We start from the raw sequence: 21,729 nt of genomic DNA on the forward strand, positions 1-21,729 counted from the left end.
TTAAAAGCCTGCATTTACGAAAAGGTAGTTTTTCATCAAGCGGCACCTTCAATATAGATGTTTGATCTAATATCCTCAAGGGCAACTCAGTGATTGAGATGGAACATACGCAGTTGCAAGAGGAATCGGGACCTCAACATTGATAGCACTAAAAATCATACTAAGTATTTTGAACTGGACTCTATACCTAATAGGCAACCAGTGTATAATTGCAACACCAGGGAAGTGTGTTAGGTGTAGAGATCCCTGCAGTGAGTCGAACCGCAACATTCTGGGCCACGTTACAGTAATCAAATAATGGGGTTATCAATGATTTTTGTTTTTATTTAACATATTGGTGCTATCATGTTCAGGTTAAAATATTAATACTGTTTTCTGTTACTCTTTGTTTCTTTTTAGAAGGTGCCGAGTAGTAACACAGAGGGAGGCTGGTCGTACTCTCTGGCCGACTTCATCCGACATAACGATATGCCAATCTATGAAGCTGCAGACAAGGCCCTGAAAACTTTCCAGGACGAATACATGCCTGTTGAAACGTTCTCCGAGTTTCTGGATGTGGCTGGTCAGTACTGAATTGCACTTAATAACTTCTCTAACTTCTAGTTTTGCTGACTTCAGCTGATGATGTGGGCAAGGAAAGCAGTTGTGTCATTACACACATAGGGATCAGTTTTTAACTGGCAAATTTCAGCAGTTAAATTCTTCTTTTTGAAGTTTTTCCCATTTGTTTGCTAAATTTAGCCACAGAAGAACAGACAGCTTTAGGGGTTTCCAAGGTGGGTGTAAGACATAGGTAACAGTTGAGTTTAGATGGGCACTCGAACTGGTTAAATTCCTACATGAAAATTTGGCTAAAAATGACTGGGTAATTTTAGCTGTCTCTGAAAACTGACTTAATTCACTTCTAATTTTACCTATAGTTTCCCATGAGGGCCCAAAGCAGATCGGATGTAGGATCTCTTTTATCAAACAGAAATAGTCCAGGACAGTGGTTCCCAAACCTGGTCCTGGAGGCAACCCAGCCAGTCAGGTTTTCAGCATACCCACAATGAATATTCATGAGAGAAATTTGCATGCACTGCCTCTACTGCATGCAAATATATCTTATGAATGTATTAATTGTAGACGTACTGAAAACCTGACTGGCTGGGGTGCCTCCAGGACCAGGTTTGGGAACCACTGGTCCAGGGGATTACAATGTCACGTATACATTCCAAAGTATATAAATAGAAGTCAATCTGATTAGGTCATGTAAAAAAAATGCATTAAAGTCTTCAAGCAAAAGTGAAAGAGCCAGTGGCTCTGCAGTCTTAAATCTTTAGGTCACAAATTTTGTCTTTTATTGCATTTGCCCCTGTTTATGACCTGTTCCTTGCCAAATCCAAAGGTCACTACTCCATCCTCATCCTCCTTGACCTATCTGCCGCTTTTGACACTGTTAATCACAATTTACTTCTTGCCACACTGTCCTCTTTTGGGTTCCAGGGCTCTGTCCTCTCCTGGTTCTCCTCTTATCTCTCCCACCGCACCTTCAGAGTACACTCTCATGGCTCTTCCTCCACCCCTATCCCGCTCTTCCTCAAGGATCTGTCCTTGGACCCCTTCTTTTTCCAATCTACACCTCTTCCCTGGGCTCGCTGATCTCATCTCATGATTTCCAATACCATCTTTATGCTGATGACACCCAGCTTTACCTCTCCACACCTGACATCACTGCGGAAACCCAGGCCAAAGTATCGGCCTGCTTGTCCGACATTGCTGCCTGGATGTCCAACCGCCACCTGAAGCTGAACATGGCCAAGACCGAGCTTATTATCTTCCCACCTAAACCCACTTCTCCTCTTCCTCCACTCTCTATCTCAGTTGACAACACCCCCATCGTCCCCGTCTCATCTGCCCGCAACCTATGAGTCATGTTCGACTCCTCCCTCTCCTTCTCTGTGCATATCCAGCAGATAGCCAAGACCTGTCGCTTCTTCCTCTACAACATTAGCAAAATTCGCCCTTTCCTCTCTGAGCACACCACCCGAACTCTCATCCACTCTCTCATTACCTCTCGCCTTGACTACTGCAACCTACTTCTCACTGGCCTCCCACTTTGCCACCTATCCCCCCTTCAGTCCGTTCAGAACTTTGCTGCACGTCTTATCTTCCGCCTGGACCAATATACTCGCCTCACGCCTCTCCTCAAATCACTTCACTGGCTTCCGATCAGGTACCGCATACAGTTCAAGCTTCTCCTCCTAACCTACAAATGCACTCGTTCTGCAGCCCCTCCCTACCTCTCTACCCTCATCTCCCCGTACGTTCCTACCCGTAACCTCCGCTCTCAAGACAAATCCCTCCTTTCAGTACCCTTCTCCACCACCGCCAACTCCAGGCTCCGCCCTTTCTGCCTCGCCTCACCCCATGCTTGGAATAAGCTCCCTGAGCCCATACGCCAGGCCCCCTCCCTGCCCATCTTCAAATCCTTGCTCAAAGCCCATCTCTTCAGTGTCGCCTTTGGCACCTAACCACTATTCAAGAAATCTAGACTGCCCAACTTGTCATTTCGTCCTTTAGATTGTAAGCTTCTTTGAGCACAGACTGCCCTCTTTTATTAAATTGTACAGTGCTGCGTAACCCTAGTAGCGCTATAGAAATGTCAAGTAGTAGTAGTAGTTTAGAGGGCAGAGTCCCACAGGTATGTTTTACCCACACACTTAAACATTGAATCTTGCCATGGAAATGCTGCATCTGCTTTTTGTGCAGATAAAATTTCAACATGGCATCAGCAGCCTCAAGAGGATTTGAACCAGAGACAACCTGTCTGAGCCGTTGTTGTTGTTGTTGTACGTCAATTAATTACATTTGTGTCTGACTGTGAAATGAAGTTGGTAGTACAGGACTATAAAATTAACTGTAACAGTACAAATATTTCCTTAACAGAAGTTTAGCCCACATTTTTCTCATTTAAAAAACACAGCAGAATAATTGCAAATACAGGCAAAGCTTACTTCTACTTAACAATATCCACTTACGTTAAAATGGTACAAGTTTCCTGCTTCTTGCACATATCAGGGCACCGTTCATTCTGTCTGTAAATATGTCTGATGTTTTGGACAAGAAAGAATTCATGCAGCCCTTGACTCATTCTTTTCTCTCGTTTTAATTTTCCAGAGCTTTTATCAGAAATCAACGACCCCGACAACTTTTTGAAGGATCTTTTGAACTCAATTCCCTGAGCATTCAGCAGAAAGAAGGGGCTTTTAAGACTGACTGAGCTTTGCCTTTCATCTCTACATGCTTATCTTCCACCTCCTGCCACTTATTTTTCCCTAAAGGTTTTTGGAGCGATTGGGAGTTTAGGTTTCTTGTTTTATCTTATGCTGTGGTTTAAACATATGCAGGCATTGTGTAATCGAACCAGTTCCGGCTCAGCAATGAATACTCGTCCCAGGTAACTGAATGTTTTTAGTGTGCACATTGTTAAAATTCATAACAAAACCACTGGAAAGGACTGATTTGAACATGACTGCATTCCTAGAAATGTCTAGAATCCGTGGACAATGTGTGCTCTGTCAGAGCTAAGGTTATGAATCTGCTGCTGCATTTGGCCTGTAATGGAAGTGTGTGGAGAATGTAAAGAAAATCCAAAATACTAATTAATAAAACCTCTTATTTTCTTGATGTGTTAATGCTTAAATAAAGGGAATCTGGTATCTCCTTTCTTAACAATGCTGAAAAAAATGAATGGAGTCTTCAGTGTAAGGTGAGCTAATGTGATTGTCCCCCGAATGTTTTGCACAATGGAATAGGACTGTGTTTTTGAATACAGGATTGATTCCTCACAATTGTGTCTGCTTTTATCACTTTGCTGCTGAGGTGTAATCAGCTGTTGTCTAGTTAAGCTGAAATTTAATAAAGCATTCAATACTTGGTACTAGCCTGTATAAATTTTAATTTAGAATACTACCATCTATCCAAAGTTTAACAATGTATAAATCGCCATCTATAATAAGGGGCAGAGACTGAGCAAGAGGAGAATAATAAAATAAATATTACATAATAAAATCAGAACACAGAGAGTAACAGGTGTGATTCCTTCTAAAGGAGGTTATAACTCAGATAAACCAGCAGAAACTATTCGTTTATCATCCAAGGAGAAAGACAATTGTGAATGTCCTTATACACAATTATACATTTACAGGGAAAATTTAGCAGAAATTATGTCCCCTAATGTGAATACCTTGGTCGTCAAAAGAAGGAACTGCTTCCTTCTTTTATCAGTGGCCCTAATCACATCTGGGAAGACCATCGGCTTAAGATTGTAAAATAAAGCCTAACCAGTCCCTTTCAGATAAGGAGAAAAAAAAGTAACTGGCAATGTAACACAAGCAACATAGTCATGAGAAATCTCTGCACTGATAAATCCAAACTATGAGGTGCTTTCTGCAAAAATGGCATGTAATATACTCTAGATGTCAATGATAGTGAACTTGAATTTTTTTTTTTTAAATATCAGTCATACATTCAGTCTACATTACACAGTGGGAAACAGAAGCAGACCACACTACTACTACTATTTAGCATTTTTATAGCACTACAAGGTGTACGCAGCGCTGCACAAACAGAAGAAAGACAGTCCCTGCTCAAAGAGCTTACAATCTAACAGACAAAAAATAAAGTAATCAAATCAATTAATGTGTACAGGAAGGAGGAGAGGAGGGTAGGTGGAGGCAAGTGGTTACAAGTGGTTACGAGTCAAAAGCAATGTTAAAGAGGTGGGCTTTCAGTCTAGATTTAAAGGTGGCCAAGGATGGGGCAAGACGTAGGGGCTCAGGAAGTTTATTCCAGGCATAGGGTGCAGCGAGACAGAAGGCGCGAAGTCTAGAGTTGGCAGTAGTGGAGAAGGGAACAGATAAGAAGGATTTATCCATGGAGCGGAGTGCACGGGAAGGGGTATAGGGAAGGACGAGTATGGAGAGATACTGGGGAGCAGCAGAGTTGAGTACATTTATAGGTTAGTAGAAGAAGTTTGAACAGGATGCGAAAACGGATAGGAAGCCAGTGAAGCGACTTGAGGAGAAGGGGTAGTATGAGTAAAGCGACCCTGGCGGAAGACGAGACGGGCAGCAGGAAGTTAATAAATCTAATATTCTTGTTCCTCAAAATGTTATCCACAATTTTCCATTTCCAATGGAGACATAGATTATCCTTACCAACTGACCCTGGTTCTGCTCAAAGAATTGTAATCTTTATTCTGCAAGTTCAGGTTTCTCTGAAAAGGCAGCTGTGATCTCCTCATGAAGTATTTGTGTGAGAGACAATTTATTTGTGCTGCCAATGATTTTAAATTCTTTTCAAAGAGTATCTATGAATATTCTCATTCACCAGCCAGACAGTTTCTAAATTTATGGTAGCAGGTTTCTCATGGCAGAAACCTTTTGCTCTCCAACCTTTGTCAAAGAAGACTCTGGTGGTAACACTGAAACAAGATCCCAGCATGACAACACAACTCCTGGCAAGACCTCTGCCTTCCAGTGTCATCAAACTGTAAAAAGAGAAAATGATGGCAGATTAAGATCATACAGCCATCAGAACTTCCCTAAGTTCCTTCAATATCCTGTCTGGTCCCATCGCTTTGCTACCTTTTAGTTTAACTAGTCCCTCAAGAATGGTGTCTTCTGAAAATTCTTCAAGGTCTACCACACTTTCATTCGCATTTGTATTTGCTTTTTGTGGTCCTATTTCCAGCTCTTTGTCTGGGAATACAGGAGAAGAAATATTTTTTAACTAATTCCACTTTATTGTTACCAGCTTCTACATATTCCTTTCCATTTGCATCTTTGCTTTCCGACTTAGCTTTTCCAGATCCCTATTGCTTTTCTTCCTCTTTCTGTGATCTCTTGTAGTTTATAAAGGTTAACCTCTGTTTCTTTACCTTTTCAGCTACTACTTTTGTGAACCAAAGTAGCCGCCTTTACCTCTTTTATTTACTTTCCTAACAAGAAGGTTTGTTGTCCTTAAAATTTAGGTCCTTTCAGTTTTGCCCACTGCTTTTCTGCTCCCCCCCCCCCCCCCCCCCAGATGTTCCCATTGAGAACTCCTTGAGATATTCCCCTATTTTGACAAAGATAGTTCTTTTGAAGTCTAGAACCTTAACTTTTAAACCCTCTCCATATGTGTCTTAATATTGAACCACACCATCTGGTGATCACTAGTAGATGAAATATGATCACCCACCATAACATCAGAATATTGTCTACATTTGTAAGCACTAGATCCAATATTGGCCCTTTCACACAAAGCTTATATTACCAACCGCTGGAACAGTTTTCCCTGTAAAGAATTCAGGATCTCCCTACTTCTAGAAGACCCTGCATCAGGGATGTCCCAAGCAACATCTGACATACTGAAATCACTCAGTAATACTTCCCCTTTCATAGCTATATGGTGAATGTTTTCAATTAAATCTGTCCATGTCGACCTGTGAAGAAGGTCTGTATATCACACCAATGTAAATAGGTTTTCCATTTCTACTACTACTACTACTACTATTTAACATTTCTAAAGTGCTACCAGGCTTACGCAGCGCTGTACAATCTAACAAAGAAGGACAGTCCCTGCTCAAAGGAGCTTACAATCTAAAGGACAACAAAGTGCAGTCAATCAAATTGGGGGCAGTCTAGATTTCCTGGATAGAGGTACAGTGGTTAGGTGCCGAAAGCGACATTGAAGAGGTGGGCTTTGAGCAAGGATTTGAAGTTGGGCAGGGAGGGGGCTTGGCGTATGGGCTCAGAGAGTTTATTCCAAGCATAGGTTGAGGCGAGGCAGAAAGGGCGGAGCCTGGAATTGGCGGTGGTGGAGAAGGGTACTGAGAGGAGGGATTTGTCCTGTGAGCGGAGGTTACGGGTAGGAGCGTAAGGGGAGATGAGGGTAGAGAGGTAATGACGGGCTGCAGATTGAGTGCATTTGTAGGTTAGTAGGAGAAGCTTGAACTGTATGCGGTACCTGATCGGAAGCCAGTGAAGTGACTTGAGGAGAGGGGTGATATGAGCATATCGGTCTAGGCGGAAGATAAGACGTGCAGCAGAGTTCTGAACGGATTGAAGGGGGGATAGATGGTTAAGTGGGAGGCCAGTGAGGAGTAGGTTGCAGTAGTCAAGGCGAGAGGTAATGAGAGAGTGGACGAGAGTTTGGGTGGTGTGCTCGGACAGGAAGGGGCGAATTTTGCTGATGTTATACAGAAAGAAGCGACAGATCTTGGCTGTCTGCTGGATATGGGCAGAGAAGGAGAGGGAGGAGTCGAAGATGACTCTGAGGTTGCGGGCAGATGAGACGGGGAGGATGAGGGTGTTGTCGACTGAAATAGAGAGTGGAGGGAGAGGAGAAGTGGGTTTGGGTGGAAAGACAATGAGCTCGGTCTTGGCCATGTTCAGTTTCAGGTGGCAGTTGGACATCCCGGCAGCAATGTCTGATAAGCAGGCTGATACTTTGGCCTGGGTTTCCACAGTGATGTCTGATGTGGAAAGGTAAAGCTCAGTGTCGTCAGCATAAAGATGGTATTGGAAACCATGAGATGAGATCAGCGAGCCCTGGGAAGAGGTGTAGATTGAAAAAATAAGGGGTCCAAGGACAGATCCCTGAGGAACTCCAACAGAGAGCGGGATGGGGGTGGAGGAAGATCCATAAGAATGTACTCTGAAGGTACGGTGGGAGAGATAAGAGGAGAACCAGGAGAGGACAGAGCCCTGGAATCCAAATGAGGATAGTGTAACAAGAAGTAAATTATGATTGACAGTGTCAAAAGCGGCAGATAAGTTGAGGAGGATGAAAATGGAGTTTCTCTTTCCAGATTAACCCACAGTGCCTCCTCTTTACCCTGCAAGTCCTGCAGTTCTGTCAATATTATCAGCACTGGTTACTTAGCTTATAAATAATAAAAGGTTTTATTTTTTTCCATGAGCCTTCTTTTGAAGTGGAAACAGCAAGACCAGACTTGCCTGTGGAGACAGGATAAGGTGTTTGTCAGCCACTTGAACTTCGTGGAGGTGGAGCAGTGCAGCCAGTGTTTGAGGCAGGGAGCGGCTCTGATTGAGCTTCTGCCATAGTCGTGATATGATTCATTTCCCAATAATAGCAATTTTAGCCATCACAGCGCTGTAGGGCGTTGCGGGGAGTATTGCAACAGGACCTTGACAGCTGCAGATCACAGCAGCAATCCCTTGGCAGTGAAGCAGGCACAAGCAGAATTGCTGTTGGCCCTGGAAGGGGGTCAGTGAGGGAGCATCTGTTCAGAGCTGCACTTCCCTCATTATGGAAACAGTGGTCATTTTATTTCCACATTAATTTTCTCTTTCAGCCAGGCCCCCAAGGTTCAAAGCATCCTGTGCAGAGGGCTTGAGATCCTTTTAGATTCCTCAGCTCTACTAGGAGATTCTCAGATTCCCCTGAGAGCAAGGGAATCTTTTTCTCCAGAATTTAAAAGAAGCTTCCAGAGTCCCAGGACCATGCTGAAAGGTCTTTGGCTTCTAGTATTCCTGCAGATGTTAGCTCAGCTAAGAGACCCTGCTTGCAACTTCAGGAAGATTGGGAATCCTAATCAACTCTCTCCATAGCTTGCTTTGGATCATTCTGGGTCAGCTGGTAGAGCCACTGGAAGAAGGGGAGCTCTTCCGAGTGGCAGAAGGTAATGATCCAACTGACGGATAAATTTAATGTGAACAAATGCGAAGTGATGCACATTTGGAAGACTAATCCGAATTTAGGAGTCAGCAGTCAAGAAAAAGATCTAGGTGGTGTTGCAGACAATATGCTGAAATCTGCCCAGTGTGTGGCAGCAGCCAGAAAAGCAAACAAGATGCTAGGAGTTATTAGAAAAAGGATGCAAAATAAAACCAAGAATATTATAATGCCTCTGTATTGGTCCATGGTGCGACCTCACCTTGAGTACTGCGTTCAGTTCTGGTCGCCATATAGCAGAATTAGAAATGGTTCAAAGAAGAGCGACCAAAATGATAAAAAGGGATGAAACTCCTCGGAAAGGCTAAATAGGTTAGGACTCTTCAGCTTGGAAAAGAGACTGCTGAGGATTATGGAGGGATATGATTGAGGTCTATAAAATCCTGAGTAGTGTAGAACGGATAGAAGTGAATCAATTTTTCACTTTGAAAAACTACAAAGATCAGGGGACATGCAATGAAATTACACTGAGATACTTTTAAAACAAATAGGAAAAAATATTTTTTCACTCAAAGAATAGTTAAGCTCTGGAACTCACTGCTGGAGGATATAGTAACCGCATTTAAAGTATCTGGGTTTAAAAAAAAGTTTGGACAAGTTCCTGGAGGAAAAGTCCATAGTCTGTTATCGAAAGTGACATGGGGGAAGCCACTGCTTGCCCCGGGATTGGTAGCATGGAATATTGCTACTAATTGGGTCTCTGCCAGGTACTTGTGACCTGGATTGGCCACTGCTGGAAGCAGGAAATTATTGGCCTGAACCAGTATGACTGTTCTTATGTAGTGTGGCTGTTCTGCTATCATTAGGAAGTCACTAGAAGTAAGTATTACAGATTCATTGATTCAGGTATTGCCTCACTGAAATGGATTAGGAAACCCTCCAAGGCCTTTCCAGTTTACCAAGCTATTCAGGCCCCCTTCTCAATGGAGTGGGATATTCCTGAGGCAGATCTTAGTGAGAAGAGCGACAGGGGAGCTCTATCCCTTGGTTCCAGAGGAGAAAGAAAAGTTAAAGTGCCTAAGGTCGATGCTCTGGTAACAGTGGTTGAATAGAAGACTATTATTGCAGTGGAAAGAGGTTCTGCCCTCAAAGACATAGGCACTGCACACAGCTGCCTGCAAACCCAACATAGATACCTCAAATGCTTACTTCAGCAAGCATTCCAACTTACAGTCTCATATGTTTCAAGAGTTTGCCTTTGCTGGGTCCAGCACAATCGGGCTTTGTCTGTTGAGGAAGGTGAGGCTACTGTGGAAGCATGCTTGGCCACAGCTGACACCATGCACGGTTTAATTAAAACATCAGTTACAGATATGGCAGTGAAGGTCTCTGCAAGACATCTTTTATGATTCCGAAACTGAATGGTGAACATGACTTCCAAAACACACCTCTGCAGACTTCCTTTTGGGGGTAGATCTCATAACGGTAGTTAAAGATTTGGGGATACAAAGCCTCTAAGGATACCTGAAGACAGTCCTAGGTCTCCCAGAGATCTAGGTATTGAGTTACATATGGAAATGAATCTGTCCCTCTACCCACAGTGGATAAATAGCTGCTGAGCCACTTTGATCTTTACCTGCCTTCAGTTACTACATTACCTATTATAATTCCAGATTTTGTGAGTGTTTCAGGTGGCATGTTTATAAGCTCTGCATTCCTGTGCTTTTTTTTTTTTCTTATTTACCTGGCATGTTTTACTGTATAATGTTCATCAGGTATGATGGGAACAGGGCGTGCTACTGAAAAACACACCTGTCTGTTTCATTTGATTTAACAAAGCTTGGGGGGGGGGAGGGGGAATATTTTCAACATCAGTACAGTATCTCGTCTTTGAGATGTTTTCACGTGGCTCTGTTGGAGGAACAGGTTCTTTTGCTCTTTCATGTTAGTCTTACAGGCAACTTCTAATCTAGTGTTTCCCAAGTTTGGTCCTGGAGTACCCCTTACCAGTCAGGTTTTCAGGGTATCCACAATGGATATGCACAGAAGAGATTTGTATATAATGGAGGCAGTGTATGCAAATCAAGTTCATGCATATTCATTATAGATATCCTGAAAACCTGACTGACAAGGGGGGTACTCCAGGACTGGACTTGGGAAATACTGTTCTAAACTATAGGTAAAAAGATATGAAATAATGGTTTTTCATTTGCATTACTTATTTCAGGGCTTCCCAAACTGTCCTAGTAACACCACAGGTAGGTGAATTTGATCTTGTGTGTATGTAGTGTGAGGGTATCCTGAAAAACTTAATGAATGTGGCTCTGCTTTTAAACACCTTCTACCCAAGGGGAAGAAGCTCCTTACCTGGTCAATGCCTGCCAAAACTCCCTAGTCTACCCAGAAATCCACCTCACTAACTGGCAGGATGGTCTACTTACCTTCTCTTTGCTTTGAATGCAGGGGGCCCACAGCCGAGGAGGCAGGCACGTGAGACCGGGGAATGCAGCGCTGGTGGCCTGACCCCAGCGCCAGGCCCCCCCTTGGGGCCCGGGGAATTTTGACCCGTCCCCCCCTCTCTGCGGCCCTGAATGGAGGATCAGCAATTAGAGTTTGGGCAGGGCCACCAAGAGACCCAACCGGGCTGTCACCACCCGCCTCTTGTCTTCCTGTGTTGGACCTGCGCCTCCCTCGGTTTGTCGTTTCCTGCTCATGTGTGTCGGAACCCAGATGATTGCATTAATGCGCTAACCCGGGTCACATTATGCAATCATCCGGGTCCTGGCACACAGGAGAGAGACAAACACAGAAGCAGACAGGCAGAAAGAGAAGCTTGCCAGTGCTGGAATTCTCCCCCCCCCCCCCCCCCCCCCCCTTGGCAGCCCTGGCTTGGGGGCAGGGCAGAAGATTGATTTATTTGGCCCCTCCAATGAAAAACAGATTCTGATGACCCTGAGCTGTAGCAGCTGCAGGAGCAAACAATTTCTGGGCTCAACCCAAGGTCCATGAAGTGCAAAATTGAGTCCACTGCGCCTGTGTTGCTGGACGTCACAGAGACATCCTGCGCTAACCTGAGAAAAGAGAGGAGAGTCTGTTGCAACAAGAAAAAAAAAAAAGTAGTTCTTTGTCCTATTACTATAAGTTGACAAAGCTTTCCTTCTGGTTTTTGGAAATAACAGAGATGAGACTGGGTGAGCCACCAGTGGCTCATGGGGCCTTGCATCGAGGTCTGTGCTCTAGCTGCTGCTTTTGTGTTCATTTATACAAATATGAAACATGTAGAAAGTCTTCCCAAAATAAATGAGAGCATGGACAGATATTTGCATAAAGATTGGTGGAGCATTCACCAGATCTTAACGGGAAGACGACCTGCTAGACAAACAGCATTTTCCTTCATGTGTGATTGGATAAGACAGGTTTATCCAAGTTGGTCACTGAGGACCACACACAGGCCAGATTATCAGGATATCCCAAGTCCACTATACATAAGGGACGTAGTGGGTATGTAAATCTATCTCTTGCATATTCATTAGGAATAGCTTGAAATCTGGCATGTTTGCAGCCCTCAAGAAATTTGGATGAGCCTGAGAGAGATCAATAAAAGCATTATTTAATACTTAACTTATCCATCAGTAAAAGCTATTTTGATGTAGTAGATCAAAAGGCTGAAGAAGGGAATTATACAATATATTTGAAGAATGTTCAAAAGCTTCTGAACAATGTGCTGGATCTTAAAGGTATTCTGAACAGAGTAATACGCACATCAACACTATTTTCTCATAGATCCTGGCTGCCTCATGTTTTTCCAAAAAATTGTTTTTGAAATTGTTTGATATTGTGTTCTTGCATTACTGATATAAAGGTAACATAAGTACCTATATGCCTTTACAAATTAGGGTCTCAGAACTATCCCTAAGAAATTTACCCCTGAGACCTGTTCTGAAGGAAAGCATAAATGTGTGCAAAGGTACAAGGCAGAATATGATAACGATTTGATAACATATGCATGTATGCCACAACTTTGACCAAACTCCAGCCTTGCAGAACCTATGCACACTGCATGGTTAAGAATGCAGAATCTTGTTGGTGCGTGTATTCAGTTGTGCATGTTTATAAGAGCTATTTTCAACATGTAAAAAATGCTTTCTTCAATCTCTCTCTTTGACCTTAGTTCATGCAGGCCTATACTTGCCCAGTATAGTTTCACTGCTTTTTTTTCTATAAGGGGCTAATAATGAAGGTCATATATGTTGTAATGAGAAGAGCATGAAAACATGGGGAAGTTTATGGAAATCATACTCGGTGATTCGGTATATTCAGAGCTGTGGCAAGACATTATCAAAGTTATCTTTAACCTTGGTGCTGTGCTTTGAACTCCCTGAGGTTTTGTATTTTCTTCATTAGCACCCTGTTCACAATTTTTGACACTGTTTAAGGCGGACTTTAGAAAAGATGGTTCTTTAATCTGTTCCCTGAGCCAGTGCTGGAAGAGCAGTAAATACGCCCTTAGGAAGCAGGGCCCTAAGTGTCATATTAGGGTACACAGTTTAATTTTTGCAGAAGAATTTAAATGAAAACATGGAATAGGAGCCACTGTTTGCAAACTGTTTAGTTTTTCATGACATGAGAGATGAAAATTCCACCTTCAGATCAACATAATCATTCCTTCTGCTGAACTTTGTTTTCTTAATACTCGGTTCACAATTTACATAATGGTGCATGTGCTTCTGTTTAATGAGCTTTGGCTTCAGATCACACAAGCACAGCAATTCAAGCTACATTTACCACGTGGGCTTCAAACTTTGTGCTTGTACAGCAAACGTGAAACATTTACATACTAAAATTCTACAGCACGTTCTTGTCCTTGTGACAATTATAAATAGTAGTAATTTGAGGAGCTTGCAAACCCATGAGCATGCAAGCAAAATTTCAAAGCAGACCTCCCTGTGGTGTTTCCCTTTGAAAATCTGGGGGCTAGGTGTAGGGCTTAGGTGTATAGGTAAAGGAACCAAAGTACCTCAGTCTTTTATGATACACATGCTTTTGCTCAGGGCTGTTCAGCTTGGAGAAGAGACAGCTGAGGGGAGATATGATGATAGAGGTCTATTAAAACACTGAGTGGAGTGGAACAGCTAGATATGAATCGCTTGTTTACTCTTTCCAAAAATACTAGGACTAGGGGGCACAAAATGAAGCTACAAAGTAGTAAATTTAAAATTAATCAGAGAAAATAGTTCTTCACTCAATCTGTACTTAAACTCTGGAATTTGTTGCAGGGTTTTAAAAAAGGTTTGGATAATTTCCTAAAAGAAAAGTCCATAAGCCATTATTAAGATGGATTTGGGAAAATCTGCTGTTTATTTCTAGGATAAGCAGCATAAAATGTATTGTACTGGGTTTGGATCTTTACCAGCTACTTGTAACCTGGATTGGCCACTGTTGGAAACAGGATACTTTGTATGATGGACCTTTGGTCTGTCCCAGTATGACAACACCTATGTTCTTATGAGAAGGAGGGAAGGCAGTTTTCAGCCCTTGATTCTGCCTGGTAACTGAAAATTGCTCTCCATAAGGGAACTGGTGGTCAACAAAGGGATTTGGATGAGTAGTAAAGAAGTGAAAATCACTGTCCTGTCCCACAGTGTGTGTGTGTGTGGGGGGGGGGGGGGGGGGGGGGGTTAGGTGTGGCTAATGCCAAGTGTGGGGAAGAGAGACAATATGCACAGTTTTGAAATTCATTCCTGTATTTTGCCCCATGGTGTTTATCAGGCCTAAATTTTAAAGGAAAACTCCAAAGGCTTTGTATCTGTGGCCTTGCTTGGTAACTTTCCAAAGTAACCCTGGTTCTGCAAACTACCCAGGCACTTTGAAATCCACCCCCCCCCCCCAACCCCACCACTTTATAAATTCCTGTACTTTAGTCCATCACTTCCAAAGCAGGCAAAGTCTGCTATAATAAAAATCATTTTGTCATCTCTAGTTTCTTTGTTTTTCAAGGCAAAATAGGACAAATATTTTGAACAATCATGCCCCACTGGAGGGCGAGAGCTTTCTACTCTCTGAAAACCACTTATGTTAGTTATATTTTCTGCCCCTTATGTATCTGTACTAGTTGACCTCTGGGCTCTGGACCGAAAGAAGCGGGAATGGTCTAACAAGGCAGCTGTCTTATTCCCCCTGGTCATCATTGCCTTTAAGACACAGCAGTAGCACATCAGTACTGCAGCTGATGAAAATTTGGTGCCTCCACAAAGGGGGCAACCTTGTCCTCCTCATTTGGCACAGCTGAAGAGAGTCCTGTATGAATTGCTCACAGTGAACAGCAATAGTTAATCAGGTTATGGACTTGATTTCAGAGGTGACAGATCCATGCCAGACTCTGGTTTCATTGCCAGGGCACTGGAATAAGCATTTTTGCTGTAACCTGATCTAGCTGCCCTGCAGCCAAGTACTGCAAGCAAACCCATCTGGAACATATTTGGTCATCTGTAGCCTGTATTGGAGGTGAGTAAGGCAGAGCCAGGAAACTCTCATGTTCACAGCCAGCTAGCCTCAAAGACAGCTTTGGAATGAATTCTGTCTGTCTACATTCCTTGGTATCCCATTGTGTTTGTCACTGGTGCATAACCCAGGCAGCAAGAGGTAGAGATGCTCTGTCAAAGGGAGCTGAGGTTTTAGACACCTTCTTGCCTGGAACCGTTGAACTGACTGACCAATAGGGATAATGATTAGACTTTTGTGCTGTGCGCTGAATTTAGCATATATGCATTTCTGATTCTGCAGCTGATTAGTACTAATGATACTGTATGACTGAGCTCTCCTGTACCAGACAGGAGTCCAGTATTCTATCGGATGAAGTCTGGTCAAGATGATCAAGCGAGTTGTTAAGTCTAGTAGTGCTACAGAAATGATAAGTAGTAGTAGATGTGGGACAGCCACCATGTGTCCCTGGGCATGAGGAACTATAGATCTGCTCTTTGAGACCCGTCTTGTTCTTATGACCCAGAATGGCCACTGTCAGAGTCAGGAAGCTGAGCTGACCGACCTGTGTCTGATCCAGCCTGACACATCTTAGCTTGTTCTTATTTTGGATAACATTCAAAGTGGCCAACAGTTGTTCTATAACTGGGCACTGGTATAAAATAGATTTACGGAATGTGCTACTCAGAGTAGATCCAAATACGAAGCAGCACAAAACTTTATTCACAATAATTAAAAAAACAAATGTGACAGACCAGTGTCCAGCGCAACATGTTTCAGCATCCTGGTTGATCCTACAAATAGGTGGGAAAATGTGGGATACAAATGTAATAAATAAAAATAAAATAAATAAATGGTTAGCTTCAACAAGTTGGTACCGTATCACTGGTAATCTGGTCACACCGAAAGCATTAACCTAGAAGAGCTTGGTGCCGGTGGGAATAAAAAGGAGAAAAAGAAAGAACAGGAAAGAAAAATGATCAAAAATCAATCCATATAAACATGGAAACAGTCTCCCTTTTCAAAGTAAGTTCATTTAACAAATAAAATACATAATATTTTATTCAAATTTCAAAATAGAATTCCAAAGGATATCTCAAAATATGTACAAATTGTCACTGAAAACAAGACAAATCAATAGGGCCCTCAAAACATATGGTCCTTAGCAAATAAGAATGAAAACTAAAGAGATCAAAATATATCCCACTTAATTCAAAAGCACCCCACAACCACCCATTGAAAAATATTTACAAATTGTGCATTACCAAACTAAAAGAAATAATAACTTCCCATAATGTTACAGCTCAAAGCAGCTGCCATATCCATCCCTGAACCCTCTAAAAACCATAATCTTACCTTGGCAGTATCTGCAGCAAAAACAGCCTCAGTCTCCAGCTGCAGAAATGGATTTTTAGAACTTGGAAAGATTCTGCTCAGGATCTGCCAAGACTTTGCTTGCCAGCGGTTAGGCATGGTGTCAGCACAGACTTATTTTAGAAGGCTTTCATAAAAGGCAGCTAGAGCACCAACGTTCCCCTTGATTATAGCTCTTGCTGTAACGTGACAGATCTGAATCAAAAATTAAAGTACAGTTCAATTCCTGTACCCTCTTTCAAGAATTAAAGAGAAGTGCAGCCTGACTCTGGCACCCTCCCTCTAGTTGAAAAAGGTTCCTAGGGTCAGCTCTTCCCTACCCTCCTTTTTCCTAAAGTCCCTACTGTCAGTCCCCCTGCTCTCCCTCCTTGATCTCAGAGGGGATCTCTCAACCAGCCTTCTGTCTCTTTATGGACAAGAGGGAAGCAAGAGATTCCTGACCAGTAATTTGAGGGAGGGGAGATGGACCATGCTCAGCATAAATGTATAGTCTGGAGGGAAGGAAAGCAGGGGTCTGGGACTGAGGGAGTTTTTCAAAAGGTTTTTACATGCAGTGACCAGAATGCAGGGGACCCCTTAAAAGTTGCTTTTACATACAGGAGGGAGGGAAAGATGATGGCTTCCTTGTTTGGGGGGGGGGGGAGGGGAGGTGGAAGACTTATTCAACTATGGTTGATTTTTAGCATAGCCATCTAGGGTTAGGCACAAAAGTCTGAGGAGGATCTAGTATTGCTAGGCTTTTTATAAGAAAATGATCACAGCAGTGCAGAATGGTAACAGAAATAAAACATTAAAAAGGAGCTACAATTTTCAGATAGGAATGGATCAAACAAACAAACAACTCAATCATACATATACCACAGATAAAACCAACCATTACAGTTACTCAGAACTTGATCCCCATCAACCCTCAGGGAGACATATTCCAAACCCGAGTACAATAATATGCTTTAACATAAGAACATAAGCGCTGCCATACTGGGACAGACCGAAGGTCCATCAAGCCCATTATCCTGTTTCCAGTAGTGGCCAATTCAGGTCACAAGTACCTGGCAAGATCCAAGAACAGTAAAATATAGATTTTGTTCTGCTTATCCCAGAAATAAGCAATGGATTTTCCCAAGTCAGTCTTAATAATGGCTTATGGACTTTTCTTTTAGGAAATGATCCAAACCTTTTTTTAAACTCTGCTAAGCTAACTGCTTTTACCACATTCTCTGACAATGAATTCTAGAGTTTAATTACTCGAGTAAAGAAATATTTTCTCTGATTTGCTTTAAATTTACTACTTTCAACAGCGGCTTAAATCATTTCAATGATTTTTCTGTATGGACCTTCAAAGGAAGTATCCACAGAAATGGCGGTAAATAAAAATAAGCACTCTTTCTAGTAGGCACAAGACGAGTACAAGTCACCGGAGGAATCATCAAGAACAACATATCCTTAGAACTCAATACTCTAGCTGGAATATGCAGATGTATTAAAGTGACAAGTGTCTGAGGAACTTTTTCATAATATGCTCTATGATTAAGTACCATCAGTTTAAATGAAACTCTAATGATAGTATATGTAAACTGCTTTGGATGTACCCACAGAAAGGCAGTATATCAAATCCTTGACTCTTTATAATGGAGTAACATGACCTAACTTGTAAGTCCTTCCCAATAAACAAACTGCAGTATTTTGCAAAGTCTGTAACTTTTGCAAATTTGACTGAGTAACTTATATTCTAATAATCAAATTGAGACCCTAACTCTCTTCTCTCAATAATATATACTCCCCCCCCCCCCCCCCCCCCTTGTCCAGGACAACTGCTCTGTTTTCCTTCAGGACCTTTTGGCTCTCGGTGACCTTGAGTTACACAGTGCACAAACTCCAATGGCTAAGGAGTGTCAGCCAGATAAATTTGGGTCTTCTGCTTATGTTTCCCCAGAGAAAAAGAAGAGAAGAGATAATAAGACAAGGATGGTTATGGGGCCATCACTTTTTTTTTTTTTTTTATATATTTTTATTAAAGGTTTTGTCATACAGAGAATACAAAAGTAAACACAAAATCAAACAAAACTCCCCTGGAAATTAACCCCCCCCCCCCAAAAAAAAAAAATCATAAGCATAATCAACGTCAAAGTTCCATGGCAATACCCGGAGACAAATTGCAGGGTTACACAAGTTCAAGGAGTGCTATGTGGCTCCTGACAAAAAAGGTCTAAACGAGCCCAGGTCCTCAAAACAGACCTAATGTTTCGACGTCTATGGGCCAAAATTGTTTCATATTTTCTGATCACACATACATAACTCCACCATTCATTATAATTCAGGTACACATTATTTTTCCAATTGGAGACAATTAAATGCAAGGCAACAGCTAGCAGTATGTTATACAATTTCTTATCAGACTCCAAAAGAGGGATAGTAGGACAAGAAGCTCGTAAGATCAGATGCCGTTCTCATGCATTGCAACAGCAGCATCTGGAAGTGCTGGTCTCACAATCGCTCAATTGCAATGTGCTTGCAGTGCTGGTCTTGTGAAGGAGGAAGTGCTGTAGCCACATCTGAAGCTGCTTTAAGTAAGCAGGTCTGGGTGACCAGGATGGCACAAAGGTGAACATTTCCGCTAGCCCCAGATGTTAACGTTTCAGGTTCCTGGAGGATATTCCAACCACCTATCCCTGCTGTGCTGGCTCTTAATGATTTAGATATGCATTTCATTTTTTTTTGTTGCAAATTTTATGCAAACTTTGTGACTGTATCATGCATCTTTCTTAGTGGTTGCTACATACAGTGACACCTGTGACTGAAACATGTACTTTGACCGCCTACTAGTGGTAGAGAAGTGGTAGTGGGACAGTGGCAACTCTAAAATCCATTCTCTGAAATGCATTGATGAAATCTAGCAGTTCGTACATTTATTTATTTATTTATTTATTATTACACTTGTACACCGCGCTTTCCCACTCAAAGCAGGTTCAATGCAGCTTACATAATATGGATTACAGAGTATTGATAGAGAAAATATAAGTTAATTATAGCAGACTAATAAAAGAGATAGGTAGAGATGGGCAAGGGTGAAGGGAGTAGGAGAGGTAAGGGGTAGGTGATCAATTGGAGGGGGTAGAGAGGCGGGAGGGGGGATGGGACACGGGATAAGGATAGGGAAATTAGATGGGAGATGTAGTCTGGGTCATTGTTGTCTCCTGGATATGTGTTGGGTAGATGGGTTCATAGGATTAGTTTGGTTCATTTGGGTAGGCCTGTTTGAACAGATGGGTTTTTAGCAATGTTCGGAAGGGTAGATAACCATTGATAGATCCGATGGGTCTGGGGAGGGCATTCCAGAGTTGGCTGCCTAAGAAGGAGAAGTTGGATCCATAGTAGGTTTTGTACTTGATTTCTTTGCAATTGGGGTAATGCAGGTTAAGGTAAGTTAATATTATCACAACTTGTTACATGTTATTATTTCCAAACTGTTTGGCTAATATTTCATTCAACTGTACAATTCTTCTTTCCAACCTTTGGTCTAATCTGGGGGACAGCATTATGGGTCATGCTCTGCATTCTTTTCCCTCTTGTTACATCTTGCACACCCTTTTCTCTCTTTCATGATTGTATTCACAAGCAGAACATATCATGGGCTCTGTGTTAGTGAAACTTGCTGTCTTCTTAAATAAGGGCTTTTATACAATAAGCACTTGCCACCCTCCAGGTTATGAGATTTTCCTCATTTAAGAATGGCACAATACAGCATTCCCTGATCACATTAGAGTATACAGTGGGTGAGAGCTCATTATCCCTCATTTGCAAAGGCATTTGCATATTTACACAGGCAACTGTGATAACACTAATCACAGTGACAATAATACCTTTTAACAGGCACAAAAATGTTTAGTAGAAAGATTTTATCACATGGTAAATACTATCTTACCACAGCTTTCTACATCAGAGACTGATATTCAAAAGTTCCAAACATTTAACTTATGCAGTCAGGCACCTAGATCTGCCCAAAACAGTCCACAAGATCCAGAACCCAGCCTGGTTTTCAGGATTTCCACACTGAAATAGGTATGGGATCTATTTGCATTCACTGTTTTCACTGAATGCAAATAGCTCTCATTCATTGTGGAAATCCTGAAAACCAGGCTGGGTTGTGGACCTCAAAGACTGGATTTGAGGACCCCAGGCCTAAAATAAAATTTTCTCTAATTGAGCAGCAAAATGTTTCTAAATGTAGATCCTAAAAAGGGGTCGGGGTCAGGCTGGAGGTACATGAACTGGTGAGTACTGGTTTCCAATGCTAGGTGCCTAATTTTGTACAAGTCTTCTAGATTGAAAAAGGGCAGAACTAGGGATATTCACAATTTACAATGTATTTTACACAAGCGTCTCTGAACACACAGCTTTTTGGCACACAGAATGGGAACAGCCATTTTACTAAGGAAATCAAAACCAAACAAACAAACATTCAAAAAAGAGGGGCAACACACAGGGCTTTGGGAGCCACTTAAGTCCAGTTCCCAAAGCTCCATTTTTTTTCCTGTTTGAGGGGGGAATTGTGCTTCACTGGCTGGTGGTGTACAAAACCACTTCAATCACCCCTTCAAACCTCAGATCCAAACACGCAGGTAGCTAACAAGTTAACTGTGCCTTGGAGCAGGTGTAAAAGCCGGACGGCTATTGCAAAAGAGGAAATAAACACGTCATTTTCAAATCCGCCAAGACCACGCCCAGAACACATTCCTCTCAAAACTGTGCATAAGTTGTGTCTCTTCTAAAATTGTGTGACATTTTCTAAGTGGAAATGGTGTTTCACATGTGCAAACCTTCTAAAATCACCTCCAAAAATGTTGCAAATAATTACTTTAAATAGCAGCTCTAATTTAAGTGTTTCAGTTCTAGATATTAATATTCAGCCTAAAACGTGGAAACTTAACTTTTGGTGCCTAACGCTTTAACTTGGAATGTTGCTACTATTTGGGTTTCTGCCAGGTACTTGTGACCTGGATTGGCCACTGCTAGAAGCAGGATACTGGACTAAGTGGACCATTAGTCTGACCCAGTAGAGCAATTCTTATGTTCTTTCAATATCAGTCTCTAAATATTTTTCAGGTGTTAATTACTTTTAATACTGATCTAAGGCAATTTGAACAAGTGACCTAGATATCAAAATTCCACAACCTTGTACCAACGTCCTTAAGCCATTATCCAATTCTTATG

The 21,729-nt window shown here is 42.1% G+C and overlaps 1 protein-coding gene across 4 annotated transcripts in view; it reads left to right on the plus strand.

The window, feature by feature from the left end:
* Nucleotides 1-3,919, plus strand: part of UBR4 (ubiquitin protein ligase E3 component n-recognin 4) — a 314,627-nt gene extending 310,708 nt beyond the window's left edge. For all 4 annotated transcript variants that reach the window (XM_030185684.1, XM_030185685.1, XM_030185686.1 and 1 more), the window contains 2 exons: nt 400-562; nt 3,160-3,919. In XM_030185684.1, the coding sequence (XP_030041544.1) occupies nt 400-562; nt 3,160-3,224 (228 nt within the window). In that variant the 3' untranslated portion in view covers nt 3,225-3,919. The remainder of the gene's footprint in view (nt 1-399; nt 563-3,159) is intronic.
* The last annotated feature ends 17,810 nt before the right edge of the window (nt 3,920-21,729 follow it).

This window comes from Microcaecilia unicolor, chromosome 13, assembly GCF_901765095.1.
Source record: "Microcaecilia unicolor chromosome 13, aMicUni1.1, whole genome shotgun sequence".
NCBI classification, from domain to species: Eukaryota; Metazoa; Chordata; class Amphibia; order Gymnophiona; family Siphonopidae; genus Microcaecilia; species Microcaecilia unicolor.